Source organism: Sciurus carolinensis, chromosome 2 (genome assembly GCF_902686445.1).
Source record: "Sciurus carolinensis chromosome 2, mSciCar1.2, whole genome shotgun sequence".
In the NCBI taxonomy this organism is placed as follows: Eukaryota; Metazoa; Chordata; class Mammalia; order Rodentia; family Sciuridae; genus Sciurus; species Sciurus carolinensis.
In genome coordinates, this window is record NC_062214.1 from 118278873 (window position 1) to 118302255 (window position 23383).

Below are 23383 nucleotides of genomic sequence, written 5' to 3' on the forward strand. Positions count from 1 at the left end.
CAGTACTTCCCCTTTTCCTCCCCTCCTCCCTTCCCCTGATTCCCTTCCTCTACTCCATTGGTCTTCCTTCTATTCATTTATTTTTAATAGGTACATTATAGTCATATATAAAAATGGAATACACTGTGATGTATTCATATATGCATATGGCAGAATTTGGTCAATTTCACTCCCTCTTCCTCCCCTGAGTTCCCCATTTCTACTCTACGGATCTCCCTTCTATTTTTGCAAGATCCCCATTTTTATTCCTTTTTTCTATCTTCTGCAAGTGAGCAAAAACATTCAACCCTTGATTTTCTGAGTCTTATTTAACTTAAGATATTCTCCAGTTTCAACCATTTATCAGAAAATGACATGATTTCATTCAGAAAACGAAGGTTTTAATCCCTATATCCAGAGAGTTTTCATAGTGATGAAGAAAAACATCTTTGAGGGATGTAGCTAAGTGCAAAAGAAGATAAAACTAAGATTAGTCCCATGGTTGTTGGCAAATGAACCGGGCATAGCCAGCCACCCTTTTACTCTCAAAAGGACTTCATCAGAGGGCATGACCTGTAGCAGAAAGTTCTATCAAACTTTCCAACTTTCAGTTTTATGCACTACACAGGTGCATCCCAGTGTCCTAAGTGTTCCACCAAAGGAAAGGTCTTTCAAGAAAAAGATAGTTTTCTGACTCTAAAACTATACCTTCAGATCTTATATTTATTTAATAAATGATTTATCTGTATATTTCATTTTTTCTGTATATTTCAATTACATCCCAGAAATAACCACAAAAATGACTTTTCCAACTTATTTTTTTCTGAGTAAAATAAATTTTAATCTGGATTAAGTTAATGATTTCACAGGAAATTATGAACCACCAAAATTTCAAATATATTCATTATTATATGTTTAAGATGTGTTTCTTATAGGCAGAATATAAATGAGTCCTGTTATTCTTATAGAGTCTGCAGTCTTTGCATTTTATCATATTTAGATCATTTACCTTTTATGTAATTGTTGGTAAAGTTCAATTTAAACATACCATATTGCTATTTTCCTATGTGCTTCATATGTTCTTTATTCTTTTTTCCATTTTTTTTAATTCATTGTACACAAATGGAATACAACTTTTCATTTCTCTTGTTGTGTATGAGGTAGAGCCACACTATTAGTGGAATCATACATTTATATAGGATAATGGTGTTTGTTTCATTCTACCATCTTTCCTTCCCCCATCCCCTCCCCTCCCCTCATTTCCCCCTACACAATCCAACGTTCCTCCATTCTTCCCTTACCCATCACCCCCCATTAGGTGTCAGCATTCACTTATCAGAGAAAACATTTGGCCTTTGGTTTTGGGGGGTTGGCTTATATTTACTGGATGTTATTTTATTACAGACAATACCTCTACTACTTCAAAAGAAATGCTTATAGTAGAAGGTTTAAATAACATTCCTCCTAATATTCAGTAAAGCTTATGGTTTAATAAGAGGTTGTAAATTTTTTCCAACCTAGAAATTCATACCAGAGAATATACCCCTTTGCCTGGTGTTTGGGTTATAGTGAGCAAGCAGTAAAATGGACAGTATTACCTCTAGTTATTTCTGCAGTTCCTCCAGATGTTCATCGACTTGCGCTGTGAACCTGTGGGAAGAAATCCCAAGTCCAGGAACCTGGGCAGGAAGTGAATAGCAGTTTGTCACTAATCTCAGATAGCATTGCTTTTAATTGTTAATGTAGGGCACCAAAATAAATATCTTTGTCACCAATAGGAATGGAACATCTTTGCATGTGATATTACAGTGATTACAATATTGAGAAATATTTACATTCATCACTGCTTCAAGATCACAGTGGTTATGAGAGTGGCCACTAAGTGGCCATCTGAGTTAATTAAGAATGACATGTATTACTATATCACAGATATGTTTCCTGTGTTTTTGATAAGTGAATTTCAATATTATTATTTCTCTGTAATCCTGAATGTCTTATTCTGTTTATGCAAAACATTAATTTGAGAAGCAATCCATGGACTTCACCAGATTGTCAAAAGGACACAAAAGTATTTAGGAATCCCTGGGGAGTTGGGGAGATGGGTACTGTAAAGGAAAAGAATGCTAAGGTGATTGCAAACATAAGCCTATGTGTCAAAAAAAAAAAAAAAAAAGCCCTATGAACAAAATTAAGAGCTCACTAAAAATGAGAAATATATTTGGAATACATATTGCAAAGAGCTAAGAATCTGAGAGTATGCAAAGCATTACCAATTAATTTTTAAAAGGATAATTACCTAATAGAAAAATGGAGGACAAACACAGAAAATTTATAAAATATGAAATAAATCAGTCTTTGTGTATGGCAAAACAAAGTTTAGCCTCACCAATTAAATGCAAATTAAGGCAACAGGGATGTGACGTTTTTCAACCATTAATTTGGTAAAGGTTTGAAAATGGAGATGGCAAAGGAATACTCATAAAAATTTGGTAATAATGCAAATTGTTGGAGCTTTCTGGAGAGCAATTTGGCAACTCATATCAAAGACCATTAAAATGTACAAACTTGTTGCTCTAATCATTTTGCTTCTAGGAGTTTATCCTAAGAAAATGATCAGATATGTGAGCAAAAAATATGTAAAAAGTTCAAAGCAACTTTTAATAATGAGAACAAAAAATTGAAATTTAACATATAATGGAGAATAAATTTTACACAAATTATTATTCATCAATAGAATGAAATGTAATGCATCTATTAAAAAATAAGGTTAAAAATGTTCAAGTAAATAAATGTAATTTATAGTAAGTAGAAAATATGGTCTTAAAAATGTATGTCTAGGTGTAGTCCTAATCTGTGTGGATGAACCTTAAGTCTGAAGATGTTAACTAAAATATTAGCAGTGGTTGTCTTTGGGTGGTGAAATCAATCACAGTAATGTTTTTCCTTTATTCTCAGATTATTGTGCAATTAATAAATTACTTTTACAATAAGCAAAAATGGAAGCTACTTTTGCATGTGGACCACTTACACAGATTATTAGGTGTCTAAGACAGGATCTGAATTCCCTTGACCAATATTGAAAACCAATTAGCCATTCTTTCTCACCCTCAAAGATCAACATGCTTCTTAACTTTCAACTGGGAGAGAACTGCCCCTGCCCAGAGGAGATCCGGGAGGAGCTGTATGACTTCCATGAGGACCTTCTTGCTCACTGTGGTGAGTTGATGAGAGGCTGAAGCCAAAAGAGGCTGCTTACTCCTTATTCCTTCCTTTGAAAACCCAGGATGAGGCAGGTGGCAGCAGGAGTTACTCTTGATTTTGAATTGCAGTATCAGTTGTTCAAGAAGTGACTCTATCCAGACTGTGTGGTTCAGAGAAGGTACAGGAGGTAACCCTGGCAGAATGTATGACTGACATCCTTTCTACCTAGAGAAGACTTTCTGGAAATTCAGAGGGAAAAGGGTCTCTAGAGAAAGAAGGAAAATAACAGATCATTACATATACCTCACCCAGTTTACTGACAGTGATATAATTGAGACTCTGCTCTGCATAAGCCCAGATTCTGATCCCTTAGCTATTTAACTATTACAACATATGTGGTCAAGGAGGCAGAAACTTATGTCCTTCAGGATTCTAAGTCAGTGATCCCTATCTTACCACTCATCTGCTGGTTTTACGTGGCTCTGTACATTTGTGCTGTGTGTACATTGGGTAGATTAATATGTGGGAAATAGCTGAGTTTTTCACTTGAAATAACGCAATGTTAAACTCTTTCTAGAGATTCTAGAGCCCTTTTTAAGTTCAGGTAAAGAAAAGTAAAATCCTTGGATTAAAATTACCTGACATTCTGGTACATAGGAACATACATCTTTTTTAAAACTTCCCAAAAGGCATAATATAGGTAAATATTCATGGGTGGCTGCCTGTGGTCCTTTTATAGAGAGATCCAGAAGGATAAGAAGCAGCATCTTTATGTGCTAACACTTGGGAGTTTCCAGTACTGTTTGTATTTTCACTTTGTCTTTGACTTGCTAGGGGTTCCCTGGGAGGAAGAGGAGGAGGAAGATGAAGACACCACCTGGACAGGAAAACTGTGTGCCTTGGTACACAAAATCAAAGGTCCACCCAAGCCAGAGAAGGAGCCACCAACAGAGGAGGAAGAAAGATACCCTAGTAAGTGACATGCCTTTTCATCAGATCCTCTCAACTCTCTCTTCTGGGACTTGGGGTAATTGACTCTTTAACAAATATTGTGATATATATGTGGAGTGCCTAAACTCAAAGGAGCCTTCTGGGCATTGTGCTACCACTGCTGGTCGTTATTGTTCTGTATATTGGGCTCTGCCTTTCCTCTGATTGAAGGTACTAACTTCCAGACTCTTCTGAAACCTAAAAGATGAATTGCTTGGTGCCTGCTCTTTTCTGTCTTTTTAGAAATGCCTGGAAACAGATATCTATTCATTTTTCTGGTATGTTCCCATAGATTTCCTCTTTTAACCATTGTAATTTTCTGTCACTTCTCTCTGTGGTTCCTTAGCATGGAAAATCGCTCCAGTGAGTAAATAAAATAATAGCAGAAAGAGGGTTTGTAAAAGAATTAGGGGATGGTTGGGTTTTGGGGACTATGATATTGATAATGAAACACCCTGGAGGACTTTGGCCTTCTGTTTTTCGGCAATGCTGAATCTTGTCCAGATTCATTTCTCTAATCTTTACACTGTCGATAGTGCCTATGGTTTTGACCTGTGTTGAAATAGGATCATAATTTGTCCTACAGGGCAGTCGACTATCTTACACTATTAACATTTCAAGAGGAAGATTGTCTGAGTAGTATATATAATTAATCTTCTTGCTACGTATTCTGCAAATTTATCATTTGTCTAAGGAAGAAGGAATATCCTAAGTTTATTGCAATTGCCTCTTATCTTGTTCCCTGCTCCTATCCATCTTGGAACCACTTTCAAATCATATACTAGAGCAGTAGTCTGAAAACACTACTTTGGGGTTCATACATCTTACTGCCCTTTATATTACCCTTTCATCTTTGTCAGAATATTTCTGAAGGGAATGATCCCTCACCATTTGTCAGCAGAAGTGTTGAAGCATCTGGAACAGCGCGTGTCTAGGACCTTGGCTCTGGCCCCTTGATCAGTCCTTCCTGTCACCATGGAGAGAGACATGCTGGCCGGATTCTAAAATCACAAGAAAGTGAACTTAGACTCCCTTTGTGGTTACTGCCAAAGCAGAACTGAAAATAGAGCTGACCCACATGTCTCCTATGTCACCTGCTGGGAGTCTGTTTTTGAAAGTGCATGCTTCTTTCTGACCTTCTTTCTAACAAAGAGTATGTCGTGACTGGAAGCCCACAGAGTAACCATTTTTTGTCTGGCAAATGGAATCAGTCAGATGAAATCCATATCATCTGCCTCTGGGAGGTCCCTCTAACTTTCAGAATGGGGTGCAGCACTGAGGAGTACAATCTTCACTGACCCTGGGTCCTCAAGCAAACAGACCACAATGTCTGTTTTAGTAGAACACACACACCAGGGAGCCCGCCCCAAAGTGAGATCTTGTGTCTTCAACCCACGCGGCCTCCCTTCCACAGGTAGAACCACGAAAGGTTCAAGCTTTGTGTCCTAAATGTTCTATCCTAGGGTCTCAGAAATAATGGAAATGATCAGGGTGGCAAAGCATGTCTGGTTGTCAGTATATGGGTGCTCTGTCAAATATTCCAGATTCATGGATCCCCTCACTCAGCTCGCATTGTAAGATAAATAAGTTTGGGGGGTTTACCCACCCTCCAAATTTTTTTTTAATTTTTGTTGTTGTTGTTGTTGATAGAATGCCTTTATTGTATTTGTTTATTTTTATGTGGTGCTAAGGATCAAACCCAGTGCTTCACACATGCTAGGCAAGTACTTTGCCACTGAGCTACAGCCCCAGCACCCCCAAAATGCTTTTAATTTGAACAACAACAACAAAAAAGGACAGTGTTGGAATAAAGTATAAAAGTCCTAAAAGTTCTTGATAACTTTATCCATATTACTGTTTATCTGATTTCTCTTACTCTTGCATTTGATAAAACAACAAGTATAGATAATAATGACATTCTGTAGTGAACTGACAATTGACCTATGTCCACACAGATTAGTTAACTAACAGATGATAGTGTTCCTCTTTCCTTCACTGTGGTTCAGGGCAAAAGGACTCAGAAGAATGGAGGGATACTGGCTCATTCATTGGTTATTTCTGTCCTTCCCTGGTTCCAGAAAAAATCCCTCATGACTAATTATCACTAGCCCAAGGAAACAACAGTGAGCGAAGTGGTGACTTCACCTTGGGTTTTCTGACTCTTCACCTTGTACCAGGCCTGCCCCCTCTATCAGGAAGCTCACCAAAGAACTTATCAACATATGTATTATGAGCCTCCAGTACAAAGACTCTCATGTAGAATGGTTTTTAAACATAATGTCTTTATCTTGCCCATTACAACTGTGAGGTGAATCTCTACTGTGATGCATTGTCTATGAAGATAATCAGAACCCAACAGAATTCAAAATTAACAATGCCAGAGACTTGGACTTGGAGTTTTCAAGAAAGGTAGTGGTGCACCCTCCTGCAGTTTCTCCTCTGTGAGCCGCTGGTATTGGCTACATGACCTGTAGGAAGAAAACTCAACTTTTCCAGGAGGGAGAGAGAAAGAATGTTCTCAAAATCATCAGAGTTCTGTTCATTGGCTTGATGTAGCACAGATTTGCCTAAATTAACTCCAAATCATGTTGTCAATGAAAACTCTTGCAATATTGTCAAAGGATCGTAAGAATGAAGAAGTAAAAATTTTATAGCACCATACTAAATCTTTTTTTTTTAATACCTCAATCCAGCAAATTTCCTAGAAAATCTTTTGCCTATTAAATCTAGGCCAGTACTTCTTGCACACTGCAGTTTAAGCAGGCTTTCCTTAAATACAGCACATAGCAATTGAGTTATAAGAAATCAACTGTTTCTCCTAAATCATAAAATTAACAAATGAAAATTGTCAATCAAGTTTTACAGGTAAGATTTGGGGCACTGAATGCTTTCCCTGTTGGAGGTGTTCTCTTTGAAGAGATGTCCCAAAGAAATTATCCTCTCAAATAGTGCAAGAGAGGAGAGGGATGCTCCTGCTGTCATTTGGTCTCCATACTCAGAGGCCTGTGATAAGCCATTGTAGTTCAGCTTTGGGTACCACTGGTAAAGAGCTGGGTTGTAGGTGAGCATGGTTGAGCATGTCTGAAGGAGGTGAGCATTCCTCTTCTATCCTTAGCCCTGTGCTGTGTGACATAGGACACTACCTCTCCCCTGTCACTCTTCTGATGAAGACCAGGACCAGAGGTCAGTCCAGAGGTAAGGTTTTACTCATCAAGCCCAAAAGCTGCTCTTGTGGCAGCTCTGCTCTGTCACTCAACGGCTAGACCAAAAATCTCCTCTAGCTGATTGCAATAACTTGTTTAGTTCTGAGGAAGAGAAAAGGTCTGTTGTTTACCACCAAAATAAGTCCTGGGTCTCTGATATAAATATGTTCAAAGTAAGATCACTTAGTGGTGTGGGCACATCTGAGGGGCTCAGGCAATATTTCTAAGCCTCTTTACATTCTTTCCAGATAGGCCCTCCCCAAGATACACTGACACAACCTTAATGAAGCCTTTCTTTCAATTTCATTCTCCCACCTCCTGTACCAGGCATCTAATGTAATTTCTAGTAGGACGTATGTAACTTTTCTCCTTAGGTGGGAATTTTATGTACCTGTTGTTTTCCTTAATGGGTCTTACTACAGGGACCACATCTTATTTGTTTCTACATTCAGCTTGGTGTCACAAATCTTTTTGACCTCCAGCTTCATGTTAGTCACTTGAGGCTCATAAAAATGAAAAAATGGGGATCTTATAGATAAAGAAAGAAATGGATATGGATCAATAATTCAATATAATCATGGGCCGGGATACACTAATGGTATAGTATAGACAAAATATTATAGGTGGTCAGGAAAGGGACTGGAAAACTGTCCATGAAGAATCTAACCAGGTAGACAAATTAAGAAAAGAAGATATTTTGGTTGAAATAATTGATTGACAAAGACCAAGAGGCAGAAAAGTTCTGATCATATTCCAGAAATAGCAACAAGTTGAGATTGACTGAATTCCAAAAGGAAATGGAATGGAAAAAAGTAAGGTGATGTTTTAGTCAACTTTATGTCATTGCTATGACCAATATACCCAGTGAACGTTTTGAAGGAGGAAAAGTTTATTCAGGCTCAGGGTTCAGAGATTTAGTCTACAGTTTCTATTCTGGCTCTGGGCCCAAAGTAAGGCAGAATATTATGACAGAAGGGCATTGCAGAGGAAAGCAGCTCAGGAACTAGCAGGCAGGAAGCAGAAAGGGGAGGGGGAAGGAACCACAGAGAAGATGAAACCTTCCAGGATACACCTCCCAGGGACCCACTTCCTCCAGCCATGACCTGCCTGCCTGCAGTTACCACCCAGCTAATCCATTCAAAATAGGTTACAGCTCTCATAACCTGATCATTTCACCTCTGAATATTCCTGCATTAAATGGGAGCTTTTGGGGGATACTTTAGATTCAAAGCATAACCAATGGTTAGAATACGTGGTGTCTTGGAAAATCAACTGATTAAACTGCCTTATGTCTTGGAGTGTTTCCTAATTTGTGTTCCATATTTGTGATACCCATGATATTATAATACTCAGCATTGCAGTTGGAGGGAGGGGTTCACATCTGCATGGAATCCACTTTGTCCTGTGCATTGTCTTAGGCACTTCTGTAAATTATTCTTACCAGAACAACAAACAGTAGACAATTTTACTCTCATTTTAAAATAAACTGAAGTAAAGACAAAGTAACTTTCTAAAATCACAAAGTAGTGGAATAAAAAGTCAAATTCTTGTCAATCTGAGCCTTGTCAACTTCATGCACATCATTTATACAATAGCATTTTGTCCCCTTGTAAACAATGACTATGGAAGATTCTCGAAGACTAAACCATTAATTTGCTCAACAGCAGTGAGGTAAGTATGAGCACAGGGCTTTGAAGTGAGGCTGCCCAGTCTTAAAATGCTTGCTCTGCCACCTATTTGTGACAATGAACATGTGACAATGTCTCTGTGCCTCAGTTTTCTCACCTGTAAAATGGACATATCATACATACTTTCCTCTTTGGGTTGACATAAGCAGTAAATTAATATGTGCAAAATGCTTAAAAGTGTGCCTGGCTCATAGTGAGTCCTTCATTTTAACTATTTTGGGCTGTTTAAATATTGGTTGATAACCTGCCACATTTCGGCACTCTGTCAGGCACCAATACAGTTTGTTTTAGCAAAATAATCTCTTCATTAAGGATTTAGTCCTCAAGCACATTTTAGAACCCTTGTCTGCCGCAGAGAGGCATGGAGGCATATGACGTCAGCAGTGATCTGGGCAACAGGTATGAGGATTTATGAGGAAGGTGTGGTAGGTAGGATATGACTCCCAAAGATTATATGTCCTGAATGTTATGTTAAATGGCAAGGGGAGATTAGGTTGCAGGTGGAATTAAGGTTGCTCATCAGCTGAACTTAAAATCAGGAAGTTTCCTGTATTATTGGAGTGAACCCAAAGTAATCACATGAATCCTTAAAAGTAAAAGAAGGTGACAAAATAGCCAAAAGAGATGTAATATGAGAAGGACTTGGCTCGAATTTACTAGAGGAAGGGGCCATCAGGCAAGGAATGAAGGCATCCTCTGAAAGGCAGGAAGGTCAAGGGGCGAATTCTCCCCCAGAGCCTTTCAGAATGATATCCCTGCCACACTTTGACTTCAGCTCAGCTCTCAGTCCCAAATCTGTTTACAGAATTATAAGATAGTAAATTTGTGGTGTTTAGGCCACTAAGTCTGCAGTAATTTGTCATAGTAGCAATAGAAAATTAACACAGGTGGTGGCAAAAAGTGGGGGCAGGGGATTCTAGGTGCCAGACATAGTAAAGATGGGGTTGGCATATCTTGACAATCAATTAGAAATGTGAGGAAGAGGGAGGTGTTGCAGAGAGCCTTTATGGCTGATTAATTTCAAAAACAGCAGGCTAATTATGATTCCTGAGAGGTGAGCAATTGCATTAACAGACATGGAGACAGAGTGGAGTGGGGAGAGACAGCCTTAATTTTGTCTAGCTCTATGGAGGTCACAGGAAGATTTTCCATGCTCCATCTCATGTGCCCTAAAAGCCCCACATGGCAGACAAAAAGACCTCATTTTCCCTAGCTTAGTGGTGAAGAAATGGAGAACTGAGGTACAAGCAACTTTCCCAGCTCACAGAGGACAAAACGGAGATCAGGACTTCTTGTGTTTGGCTCCCAGTCTGGCATCTCACAGTGATAGAAGCATACCAGCTATCCTGCTATTGGTTAATCAATGCCAGGCCCTCTCTTTTGGCAGCCTGTGTTTTAGGGATGGAGAAGTGGGTTTGATTCTCAGGAGAGAGAAATTCAGACTTATTGAGTGCCTCCTCTATGCCAAGTGCTGTCCTAGACACATCACATGACCTCATGTGATTTTATCCTCTTAACAAGCCAACAAGTACTATGACCTCTAAGTTCCCATTTCATATACTAGGCAAATAAGCCTTAGAGAAGCAAAGGAATTTGGACAGGTCTTTAAACAAATTAAAAATAGGCCAAGATGTGAATCGTATTCCATATCCAGAGCCTGTGCACTTTCCAGAAACTGTGCAGGGATGCCCAGGAAGGGGCGGGGGTGGAGGGAAGGGATTGGGAGCACAGATATCCAGGTACCTGGCTGGTAGCGTGGCCCCATAATCAGTTTTTTCTCCACACTCAATGGACATAGAAACTAAAAGCCTTCTGATTATTTCCCCAGCAGGGTGGAGACCTCTGTCTCAGGCCCCTGCGTCCTTGGTGGGTCTCTCTCTGTACCAACTTCACTGCAGGATTTTCTCTCCTAACACATCAGCAACAGCATCCATCCTCTCTGCTCTTTTGCCCATCATCTTCGGTCATTTAATCCCTTGTGTGTTTTGAGAAAGTGATTGTGAGGCTGGTTGACTGGTTTCAAAAACAACAGGCTAATTATCTCCTTATGATAGATGAGTCCCCAGGGAGCCGTAGAGAGGAGGATCCGGCTGGGAAACCAGAGTATAGTTTTGCCAGTGGCTCATAGGGCTGCTCTGACAGGGAATGTCCTGCTGGCTAGGCTACTGTCCTGCAACAAAGCATTTATTGTACGCTGGTCCCCACCATTACAGGTAGGAGGCTCTGTCCAAGAAAGAACCATTTAGGGAGGGAAATTTAGGAACATATTCATCAGTAATATCCAACAGCCACACCACTGAGACAGTCTGTCCTAAAAACTAGGATCAAGGGCAGCCAGGCCAGTGTGGCTGGGATGGGATCATAGGCCCGTGACCCATTATGGACAGAGTCAGGAATCTCTAAATCCTATGAACCTTCTCCTGTGACCACCTCAGTAGAACACCTGTTTCCAATAACCTTTTTGTGTGTTCGGTTGAAGTGTTTCTTTACCCAAATAATAGAGTGGAGATTATGCTAAGGGCCAGCCTTGTTGGGAAAATTTGGTTCCTGCTATGTCTGTCTTTTCTGTTCTTAGGTGTGGGTGAGAGGATTGAATGATATTCATGGACAGTATTAAATAAAATACAGAATCTGATACATGGGGGACTCCTAATGAGCATTGGTTACCCTCATTATACTAAGGAGTGAATAATCCTGCCAGGAGTTTGAACTTTTGCCTTATTGCTCAGTTAGGAAGCCAGTATAGAAGGAAACAAGCACACACATCCCAAAATTAAATACGGAACCCAGGCATGTTCTGTTGCTCATTGTGCAGCCTGCTGTCTACCTGACAGTGGCTGTTCACTGTGCCCTCTTGACAGTAGGTGTCACCAGGCACGATGTTCCAGGTTGTCTTCACAGGCATTGCATCTCAGAGAACCTTGTCACTTGGTTCTCAGTTATCCCTTCTGCATCCTCCTAGGGAAATGGGGTAGATGTGTTCCTACTGCAGAGCCTGGCCCACAGAGGCCTGGGGGAGCCACAGGGAAAGTAGCATGATGAATTTTCCAAAAGTCTCCTTGGAGTCAATGAATTTAACTTTCTCCCTGACTCTACTGCTAATAAGTAGTAGAAATCTGGCCACTTTGTAATGTTGGCCTCAAGGAAGCTCTGGGACGCAAAGTGCAGAAAGCAGGAGGCCTTCCTCAGAAATATCCCCACCTAAATCTGAGGGTGTTATTACACCATGTGACCCCTGACATCAGAAGTTTTCTTTCTCCCCCAGCAATCAGGACAGTCGTCACAAAGGCCATCAAGTTGCCACAGCTCATCTCCTCCAGGTCAATGATTAGTGGTGTGCAGTGATGCCTTGATAATGGCCACATATGGCAGTCAGGAACCACTAGAATTTTGAGATTTTGTTTTATTTTTTCAGTTTCAGTTTTTATTCTTAAGGAAAGCAAACGGAGTAATGTTGAAATAGGGCATTAAAACATGGTGGTAAAATTCTTGGTGCTTATCCATTTAACTCAGAAGACATAGACTTTCATTTACCATTTTAATAATTTAGTACAATTCTTGCAAGAGCTCAGCAGTTCAGACAGACATAGAATCTTAGAATATTAGATCAAAAGCAATGTGACTTCATAGAAGTAGACAGAGAGAAGAAGAGTTACTTCGCCAAGGTCACACAGCCAGAGCTAGGACAAAGTACTCTAATGCCCTTCCTGGTACTCCTGTTACTATACCACACTTATATTCATTTTCTTCAAGAGGAATTTTATAGGCTAATTTCATTTTATTGGTAAAGAAATTGAGGCTCTGAGAAAGTGAGTAATCTGACTAACTGAGCATCAGAAAAAGAAACTAAAGCTATATGACTTTCAGGACTTTATTTCTGAATCTGTTTCATAGTTTATTAAGAGAGAATCTAGACAGCATGTATAATATAAATTTAAAGCATTAATAAAGATAACCATTTTTTCTGAGTTTTATGAAGGTAAGCAGCTCTACAATGATAATGTAGATTCTGGCAGAATAGGTTTGAAACCTAGCTCTGCTCTTTACTAATGTGCTATTAGGCAAAAGTTTCTTAGCCTCTGTATATTTCAGTTTCCTTGAATATAAAACAAGAATAATAATAGCACCTACCTCATGGGGTGGACTGAAGTAATCTAAGGGTTCAATAAAATATTGCTCAGTTTAATGTTCTGATGCTTGGAAGTTTATATACATCTCACCTTCTGAACTAAGTTTGCAAAGTGTAAGTCATAGAACCTCATTTATCATTTCAGGTGCTTTTAGCAAAACAAACAGCAGAAAACCCATCTCACATAAAATAGCCAATAAAGGACTTCATTAACTACAAGCCTGTGGGTTTTGAGATGGAGCCAGTCACTAAGATGAGTTGATTCAGTGGCTGTGTTCATTCTCCCTGTGGTCTTATTGTCCCACATTCCAACTTTGTCCCCGGATTGGCAGTAATATAGAGGTTGCATTTCTGGGCCTCATCTCCATCCATTACACAAGGGAGACCCAAGTTCCTCCTGCTCTGGTATTCCAAGAAAAGATCCTGAGATCATGTTTGACTGGAGAGCTTAGTCACAGGCCTGTGCACCAATGAGTGTAACCCAGAAGATAATGTGCTAGAGGACCTAAGGCCATAGAGCCCACCTTCAGCATAGAGCTGGGTCCCTGAGGAACATGGGCCATAAGGTAGACAGGTAACCTGCACAAAATAAAGGTCCTATTAAGAAGGAGGGCAGAAAACGGGCCCAGGTATGTGCTCAGTGTGATTCTCTATGCATGATGGTTATCATCTTCAACATCTTAAATTACTCAGTAGTTTATGTTGAGATGTAGCCAATTACAGTCCTTCGTGTCCAGAGGAAGAATAGAGGCAAAGTGTGTTAGGGGAACTAAAGATCATGCTGTCTGGATCTATGCTGTGGCCACTTAGCCCACAGCAGCTCTCTGTGGTTAATGTTGGTTCTGTCTAAGCTCTGGGCCAGATGTCAGCAGACCTCAGTTGTGTCCACACCCTTGTCAAATTTTTTGCTTCAGGAAAGTCAGATACTTCCATTCAGGACTTCCTATCAGATGGGAGATATGAGTTTCCTATTTGCTGATCTAATAAATGATCGCAAGCAGAGTGGTGCTGCAAACAACACAAATTTATTGTCTTACAGTTCTGGAGGTCACAAGTCTAAACTGAGTCAGTAGGACTATAATCCTTTGGATCCTCCGAAGGAAAACCCAGCTCATTTTCCCAGCTTCTAGAGGACTCCCGCACTCTTTGGCTAGCCAGCAGCCTCCTCCTGAGATGGTATTTCTTTGACTTCTGCCTCAGTGGTGGCAAGTCCTTCTCTGACTCTCCTTGCCTCATTCTATAAGGACACTTGTGATTAATTGAGCCTCAAGTGATCCACAGTAACCTCCTTCTCTCAAGATCCTTAACTCAATTACATGAATGTGTTTGCCATGTAAGGCAACACATTCACAGATACTGGAATTTAGGACATGGACATCTTTGGGAGTGTTATTATTCAGCCTGCTACAGGGAGGAAGAAAGCAAAGGTCAAAATATACTTGTTCTTTGCACTTAGAAATTATCTACAACCACCTGTTCGTGCCTCCAGAGCAGTTATAGTGTCTTACGAGCTCTTTAATCACCTAGAATTTAAAAATAAATGTGCATAATTTAGATGCACATAATTATTTTTATTTTCTCATTGTAATGTGAACATTATAAATTGCTTTCTAAGTTTAACCTGAAAGTACAGTGCAATTTTGTTTGCTCTCTCTTTTCAATATAATTGGAAGACTTTTCTTCCAAACTGACCCAGATTTAAGGACACTTAGAGATTTATCACCAGTATAGGTGTGGGATCTCTGAACTGCAAGGATCTGCTTTGCCAGTGGCCAACGGCTACTCTTTGATAGGAAGTAAGTACTTGATGACCACTTAACTTGCGATCTAAATTTGGAGGAGGAGAAAAGTTTCTTTCCAGACCCCTAGAGCCTAAAACTGTAAACCCGCACCATGAAAATAAATGACCCTTCTTGATACTTGGCAAGAAGCTGGTAAATTTACCATTTAAAAGAGAGTTATAACAACTATAGCAGGTGACTCTACAGTGTTTTCCTTGTAAGGGCCACACATGGCAGCCTGAATTTCTGAAGTCAGAGGAGATATAAAATGACCAGTAGAAGGAGTGAACAGTTAAACAACAGGCAATTCCTGGACCTCCAAACTGATCACTTAGGCTAGCTCTAATGTGAAGATACTCTAATCATTTGTTATTATACAGAGTATCTGACTAGTCCAGAAATCAGGTAGTAAAGTATCCCTCAGGCTCCAAGTACTCCTAAAAAATTTAGTGCCTTAGAAATATTTGCATTCCAAGTTTAACTTGAATCATCATTTAAAATATTGCTTTTAGATTGTATATTTGATATAATTGCCTAAATGCAACTGTCCCTAATTACAGTAATTGAAACAATGGAGTGAGATAGAATGTTAATAATAACCCCATAAATGAAATCATTTGTAATTATCAAGGAATCCACATGTACATGACTAGCTTCCCTAAGTCATTCTGTTTGAGGATTTGCTTCATTTTTTCATCAGAAAACAAGTGCTTGGTTGCATCTTTTTTTTTCCCATTTTGAAATGAACATTATAACTTTCTAAAGCTCCCATCTGATGCATTCAACAGGGCCTTTGTTTTCATCTTATATTCGTTCTTTTTAGTTATCCATGACAGTAGAATGTATTTTGACATATCATACATACATGGATCATAACTTTCCATTTTTGTGATTGTACATGATGTGGAGTTATACCAGTTGTATATTCATATATGAACATAGGAAAGTTAAGTCCAATTCATTCTACTATCTTTCCCATTCCTGAACCCCCTCGCTTCCCCTCACTCTCAGTGTCCAATACAGTGAACTTCTCCACATCTTTCCTCTCCCCCTGCCTTTTGTAATTCAGCATCCACATATCAGAAAGAACATTTGACATTTGGTTTGGGGGGATTGGCTTATTTCACTTATCATGATAGTTTCCAGTTCCATCCATTTACCAGCAAATGCCATAATTTCATTTTTCTTTATGGCTGAGTAATATTCCATTGTGTATATTTACATTTTCTTTATTCATTCATTTGTTGAAGTGCACCTAGGTTGATTCCATAGCTTAGCTATTGTGAATTGAGCTGCTATAAATATTGATGTGGCCATGTCACTATAGAATGCTAATTTTAAGTCCTTTGGGTATATGCCAAGGTGTGGGATATCTGGTCAAATGGTGGTTCCATTCCAAGTTTTCTGAAGAATCTGAATACTGTTTTCCATACTAGTTGCACCAATTTGCATTCCTACCAGCAATGTATGAGTATATCTTTTCCCCCACATCCTCACCAAAGTTTCTTATTAGTTGTATTCTTGATTATTGCCATTCTGACTGGAGTGAGATAGAATATCAGTGTAGTTGTAACTTGCCTTTCTATAATTGATAGTGATGTTGAACATTTTTTATTTATTTGTGGACCAGTCGTATTTTTTTCTTTTGTGAAGAAACTGTTCTGTTCCTTTGCCCATTTATTGATTGGATCATTGTTTTCCTGGTGGTAAGTTTTACAAGTTCTTTATATATCCTGAAGAATAATGCTCTATCTGAGGTGCAGGTGGCAAAGATTTTCTCCCATTCTGTAGGCTTCCTTTCCATGTTCTTGATTATTTCCTTTGCTATGAAGAAGCTTTTTAGTTTGATACCATCCCATTTATTGATCCTTGATTTTACTTCTTGTGCTTAAGGAGTCTTGAAGTCAGTTCCTAAGTCAACATAATGTAGATTTGGATCTACTTTTTCTTGTAGTAGATGCAGGGTCTCTGGTCTAATGCTTAGTTCCTTGATCCACCTAGAGTTGAGTTTTGTGCAGGGTAAGAGATAGGCGTCTAATTTCATTTTGTTACATATGGATTTCTGGTTTTCCCAGCACCATCTGTTGAAGAAGCTATCTTTTCTCCAATGTATTTTTATGGCACCTTTGTCTACTATCAGATAACTGTATTTATGTGGGTTTGTCTCTGTGTCTTCTATTTTGTACCATTGGTCTTCATGTCTGTTTTGGTGCCAATACCATGCTGTTTTTGTTACTAGAGCTCTGTAGTATGATTTAAGATCTGGTGTTGTGATGCTTCCTGCTTCACTTTTCTTGCTGAGGATTGCTTTGGCTATTCTGTGCCTCCTATTTTTTTCCAAATGAATTTCATGACTACTTTTTCTATTTCTATGAAGAATGTATTGGAACCTTAATAGGCATTGCATTAAATATGTATACTGCTCTTGGTAGTATAGTCATTTTGGCAATATTAATTCTGCCTACCTAAGAACATGGGAGATCTTTCCATCATCGAAGGTCTTCTTCAATTTCTTTCCTTAGTAGTCTGTGGTTTTCATTCTAGAAGTCTTCTACCTCTTTTGTTAGATTGATTGCCAAATATTTTATTTTCTTTGAGGCTATTGTGAATGGGATAGTTTTCCTAATTTCTCTTTCAATTGATTCATCATTGATGTATATAGCAATGCAATTGATTTATGGGTGTTAATTTTGTATCCTGCTACTTTGCTGAATTCATTTATGTGTTCTAGAAGTTTTCTAATGGAGTTTTTTGTGTCTTCTAAATATAGAATCATGTCGGAATATAGGGATAATTTGATTTCTTCTTTTCCTATTCATATTCCTTTAATTTCTTCTACTTGCTCTAGCTAGTGTTTCCAGGACTGTGTTAAATAGAAGTGGTGGAAGAAGGTATCCCTGTCTTGTTCTAATTTTAGAGGGAATGCTTTCAATTTTTGTCCAAATAGAATGATGTTGATCTTGGGTTTAGCATATACACCTTTTACAATGTTGAGGTATAGTCCTACTATCCCTAGTTTTTCTGGTGTTTTGAACAGGAAGTGGTGCTGTATTTTGCTAAATGCTTTTTTGGCATTTTTTGAGATAATCATGTGATTCTTGTCTTAAAGTCTATTGATGTGATGAATTACATTTATTGATTTCCATATGTTGAACCAATTTTATATCCCTGGGATGAACCCCACTTGATCATGATGCATATCTTCTTAGTATGTGTTTATATACAATTTACCACTGTTTTATTAAGAATTTTTATATCTATGTTCATCATCAGAGATATTGGTAAAATTTTATTTTCTTGATGTGTCTTTGTCTGGTTTGGGTATCAGGGTGATAAATAACTTCATATAATGAGTTTGGAAGGGCTCCCTCCTTTTCTATTTCATGAAATAATTTGAGGACTGGTATTTATCTTTGAAAGTGTGGTAGAACTTGACTGAGAATCCATCTGGTCCTGCCCTTTTCTTTCTTGGTAGACTTTTGATGGTGTCTTCAATTTCATTGCTTGAAATTAATCTGTTTAAATTTTCTATGTCCTCATGATTCAATTTGAGTAGGTCATATGTCTATAGAAATTTGTTGATGTCTTCAAGATTTTCTATTTTATTGAAGTATAAAATTTCAAAATTGCTTGATTATCACCTGTATTTCAGTAATATCCATTGTGATATTTCCTCTTTCATCACCAATTTTAGTTATTTGAGTTTTCTCTCTCTCTCTTTTCATTGGGTTGGCTAAGGGTTTATTGATTTTATTTATTTATTCAAAGAACCAACATTTTGTTTTATCAATTTTTTGGATTTTTTTGTTTCAATTTTATTGATTTCAGTTCTGATTTTAATTATTTCCTCTCTTCTGCTTTTGGTATAGATTGGTTCTCCTTTTTCTAGGGCTATGAAATGTAACGTTAGGTTATTTGTTGACTTTACGTTCTTTTAATGAGTGAACTCAATGCATTGAAATTTCCTCTTAGCCTGGCTTTCTTCATCCCAGAGATTTTGATATGTTGTATTGCCAGTCTCATTACTTCTAAGTATTTTTATTTCATCCCTGATTTCTTCTACAATCCATTGGTCATTCAACAGCATATTATTTATTCTTCAGGTGTTAGATTAACTTCTATTTTTTTTATTTTATCATTGATTTCTAGTTTCATTCCATTATGGTCTGGTAGAATGCAAGGTATTATCTCTATTTTTTTTTCTTTTGTATTTGCTATGAGTTGCTTTGTGGGCTAAGATATGGATTATTTTAGAAAAGGATCCATGAGCTGCTGAGAATAAAGTGTATTCAGTCATTGATAGATGAACTATTCTATATATGTCTATTAAGACTAAATTTTTAATTGTAATTTTAGTTTGATAGCTTCTGTATTTAGCTTTGGTTTGGAGGATCTATTCAGTGGTGAGAGAGATGTATTAAGGTCACCTAGTATTATGGTGTTGTGGTCTGTTTGATTCTTGAAGTTGAGAAGGGTTTGTTTGATGTATATAGATGTTCCATTGTTTGGGGCATAAATATTTACAATTGTTATGTCTTGTTGATGTATAATTCCCTTAAGCAGCATGAAATGTTCATCTTTATCCCTTCTGAATAACTCTGGCATGAAGACCACTTTACCAGATATGAGGTTAGAAACCCTTCTTGTTTACAAGATCCATGGGAATGATATACTTTTTCCCATTCTTTCACCTTCAGTCTGTGGAAGTCTTTGCCTATGAGGTGAGTCTCTCGGAGAGAACATATTGTTGGGTCTTGTTTTCTAAATCCAATCTGCCATTCTATCTTTTAATTGAGTTTAAGTCATTTACATTGAGATATGATTTTTGTTCCCTGTCATTTTGATCTATGTCTTCTTTTTATTTTATTTAGTTTCCCCTTTTATTGACTATTCTTCTAGTGTAGTTCCTCTATTTACTAGTTTCCACTTTTATTTTTCATTTGTTCTTCATGTTTTTCATGTTCTGTTTTGCAGAGCAGACTTGCTAAATTGTAAATTATTTTAAATTTTGTTTATCATGGAAGGTTTTTATTTCATCATCAATTCTGAAGCTTAATTTTACTGGATATAGTATTCTTGACTGACATACATTTTCTTTCAGAACTTGGTATATTTTATTCCAAGACCTCTTAGCTTTGAGGGTCTGAGCTGAGAAATCAGCTGAAATCAAGATAGGTTTCCCTCTAAATGTGACTTGCTTTTCTCTGGCAGCCTTTAAAACTCTATCCTTGTTCTTTAAGTTAGGCATTTTCATAGTAATGTGCCTTGGTGTGGGTCTGTTGTAATTTTGTAGTTGGGTCCTGTAAACCTCCTGTATCTGATTTTCCATCTCTTTCTTTAGGTTTAGGAAATTTTCAGATATAATTTTATTGAAAAGATTGTGCATTCCTTTAGTTTGGATCTCTGCTCCTTCATCTATTCCAATAAATCTTAAATTTGGTCTTTTCAGGTTATCCCGTATTTCTTGGAATTTCTGTTCATGATCTCTTAATGTCTTTCTCCATGGTCAACTTTATTTTCAAGATTATATATTTTGTCTTCCTTGTCTGAAACTGTCTTCCAAGTGGTCCAGTCTGTTTTCCATCAAATTTTTGCTTTATTGATTCCTTCATTTCAAGGATTTCTGTTTGAGTTTTTTTTTTCCCCCAGAATCTCTATCTCTTCTTTGTATTGATGTGATCTTTTGCATCCTATATTTTTTCTCTGGCATCACTCTTTACATCATCCTTTACCTCATAGATTAGTTTAACTCTATACTTCTGAACTCCTTCTCTGACATTTCTTCCACTGTAATGGCAATGGATCTGTTATTGAAGTATCTTGGTTTTGGGGGAGTGATTTGTTCCCTTGCTTTTTCACTGTAGACTCATAGTGTCCCTGGAGATTTCTGTACCTTACCATTTAGGGGGGAAACAAGTAATAACAACCAATGCAAACAATATACAGTATTAAACCAAATAGTTCCTGCTATGATATCTACAACATTGTCACAATAAACAGAAAGTATATGGTAAGTTATTGCCTACAATAAAAACAGTAAATTTGCAAACAGGCTAACAATTTTGAATGATGAACAGGGAAAGAATAGAGTGATGTAGGATTGATGATTATGAGGGAAGAGGAGAGAGGATAGAAGTAAAAAATTAAAGGAATAGTGAAAGAACAATAGAGATTGGCTGTTAGCAGAAGAAAATAAAAAGAGATTCAAGGGAAACAGATAAGTGAGAGAAAAAATATATATAAAGTAAACATTTAAAAAATTAAAAATAAAAAAGGATACAAAGCAAAACTGCAATGTACTACTCAACCTTCGTAGTCCTTAAAAATCTGATATATGATTTCAAAATGGTAGAAATGAGAAAAAAAATATGAACATGTGTATGTGTTCATGAACTATTAAGGTCACTATTAAGCAGAGAAAAGAAAAACCCGGAAAAACGATCTCTATCAAAAGTTAAAGAATTGTTTCCATTGCAGTTCAAAATATTCTCAGCTTCCCTTCTCAGCAGTTAGGTGGTGTTGTCTGGAGTATGATGCTTGGTCCACCCTCAAGGTAGGGTTGCTAGAGGGAGAGAGTTAATGAAGTAGGTCAAACTTCTGGAGGCAGCGTCCAGGATTAGGTGAGCTCCAGGCTCTTCTCTGGATGCCAGTTGGTCTGGAGATTTAAAATCAATGCACCTCCAGGACCCAACAATTGCTGGTCCATGCTGGAAGACAGCACCCCAGAGTCTCCCCTAGGTTCACTCATGTGTTGGAGGAGCCAATTCTTAATCCACTAGGTCATCAGCAGACCCCAGGTTTCCTGGTCTCAGGTTTAGTCTCCAAACTCAGCCTGTCCCATCCCGGGCTTTGAATTTCTGGCCAGTTGGTCCTGTAAACAACTGGATTGGAGGGGGCGGGAGAGAGCTGGGTGGATTTCCACAACAAGTTGCCCCTTGGCAGAGCCTTCCTGCAATGCTACTCAATGAGAATGAAAATCCTGGCATTGCCAGAGTTCTGTCTAGTGTCCTCAGGACATGTAGTGAAGGTTCCAGGCGGGGTCACAGGGAAAGGCAGAGCCATACATGTACGCAGCAGTAGATTTGCCCTGTCTACCTCACCCTTATCTTGCTTCTGACAAGGCTATCCCACTTCACGCATCCTGCTTCTTATGAATATTAAAGTGATTTTTTTCATCATTAAAAGGGAGGATTTTCAAAGATGAACTCGTAAAAGCAACAGAAATGAGTATTTAGTTGTAGCTGTTCTTAATATATCTCTCTCCCTTTGATTAGAAGAGAAGTTCAAAGGTACCCCAAGAATTGACCCCCCTTGCCATTTAAAAAGTCTACCAAAAGCACCAGCATTCATCCCTTAATGATACAAGAAAAAAATAAAAACTCTCAATACAGGAGCTATGTGTTAATCCTCTCTTGAAAGAAAGAATTATTCCAAAATAACGACTGCAAAGAGTAATACGTTTCCATCAGATTATTTCACATACTGCTTGGAAGGCCCCATTGGCTTCATGTTAGGACTTCTGGGTCCCAGCTTCTTTATCTCCACATAATGGGGACCTACATAGAAATATTGAAGAACTGTAAATAAAGGAGCCCTTGGAAGACAAGGAAGGAAGATCTTATTGCTTATCTTCTCAAATTTCATTTCAATGTATGTGTTGTTTTAGAAGTGTTATACCTTCTTATAAATTGTATTATTTTCTAAATGTCATGGACAACATGCTTTTACCCATATTTGACACTTTATTGTGTGCCTTACAGGTATGATTTCATTTGCCTAACTAGGCTGCTATGTGGGTCATAGTCGTGTCTTGGAGTAGTTTCACAGAGGGTACTTGACAACCTTGGGCACTTAACAGATACCCAGAAAATACCATTTGATAAAAAGGTGCATCTAGAGTGACACACCTGGAGGTAATTGAGCTATTCAGGGGAGGGCAGGCAGAAACTTGAAGTATGTGCCAAGTCCTAGATATACAATGACTCCAAGGCAAAGCCTCTGTAGTCAACAGCCCTAGTTTCCAGTGTTGAGGAGGGCAAACTCATTGCCAAAAGGTAGCTGATGTTGGAGACAGAGAATTAAGGACTCTGTCTCCTCTGCAGCCCACTTTTTCTCCATGCGTCCCATACTGGCTGCAGAGCAGGGGAGAAAGACGCGCAGCCTTGGCATCACACAGACCTGGTTCCCTCCTGACTCTGAAGATGGTGATCTTAAGCCCAAATTAAGGAAGAGGAAAGCATTGGGAGTCCTTCAGGCTAGCAGGGAGCACTTTGCTGATGAATTAATAATAGCCAGAGCCCTTGACTGCAAGGATTCAATTTTTAAAATAATGATTCTTTAATCTCCTCTTTATTTCTCAATGTGAGGAGTCTTGCTCTTCTTGTACTCACCTTTAATCCACCTCCCATCCAG

At 38.3% G+C, this 23383-nt stretch overlaps 1 protein-coding gene across 1 annotated transcript in view; it reads left to right on the forward strand.

Annotated features, from left to right (window-relative positions):
* Positions 1–23383, forward strand: part of Ryr3 (ryanodine receptor 3) — a 369815-nt gene that overhangs the window by 181055 nt on the left and 165377 nt on the right. Inside the window, exons 38-39 of the mRNA XM_047539293.1 lie at positions 3093–3195; positions 4015–4152. Coding sequence (XP_047395249.1) covers positions 3093–3195; positions 4015–4152 — 241 coding nt within the window. The remainder of the gene's footprint in view (positions 1–3092; positions 3196–4014; positions 4153–23383) is intronic.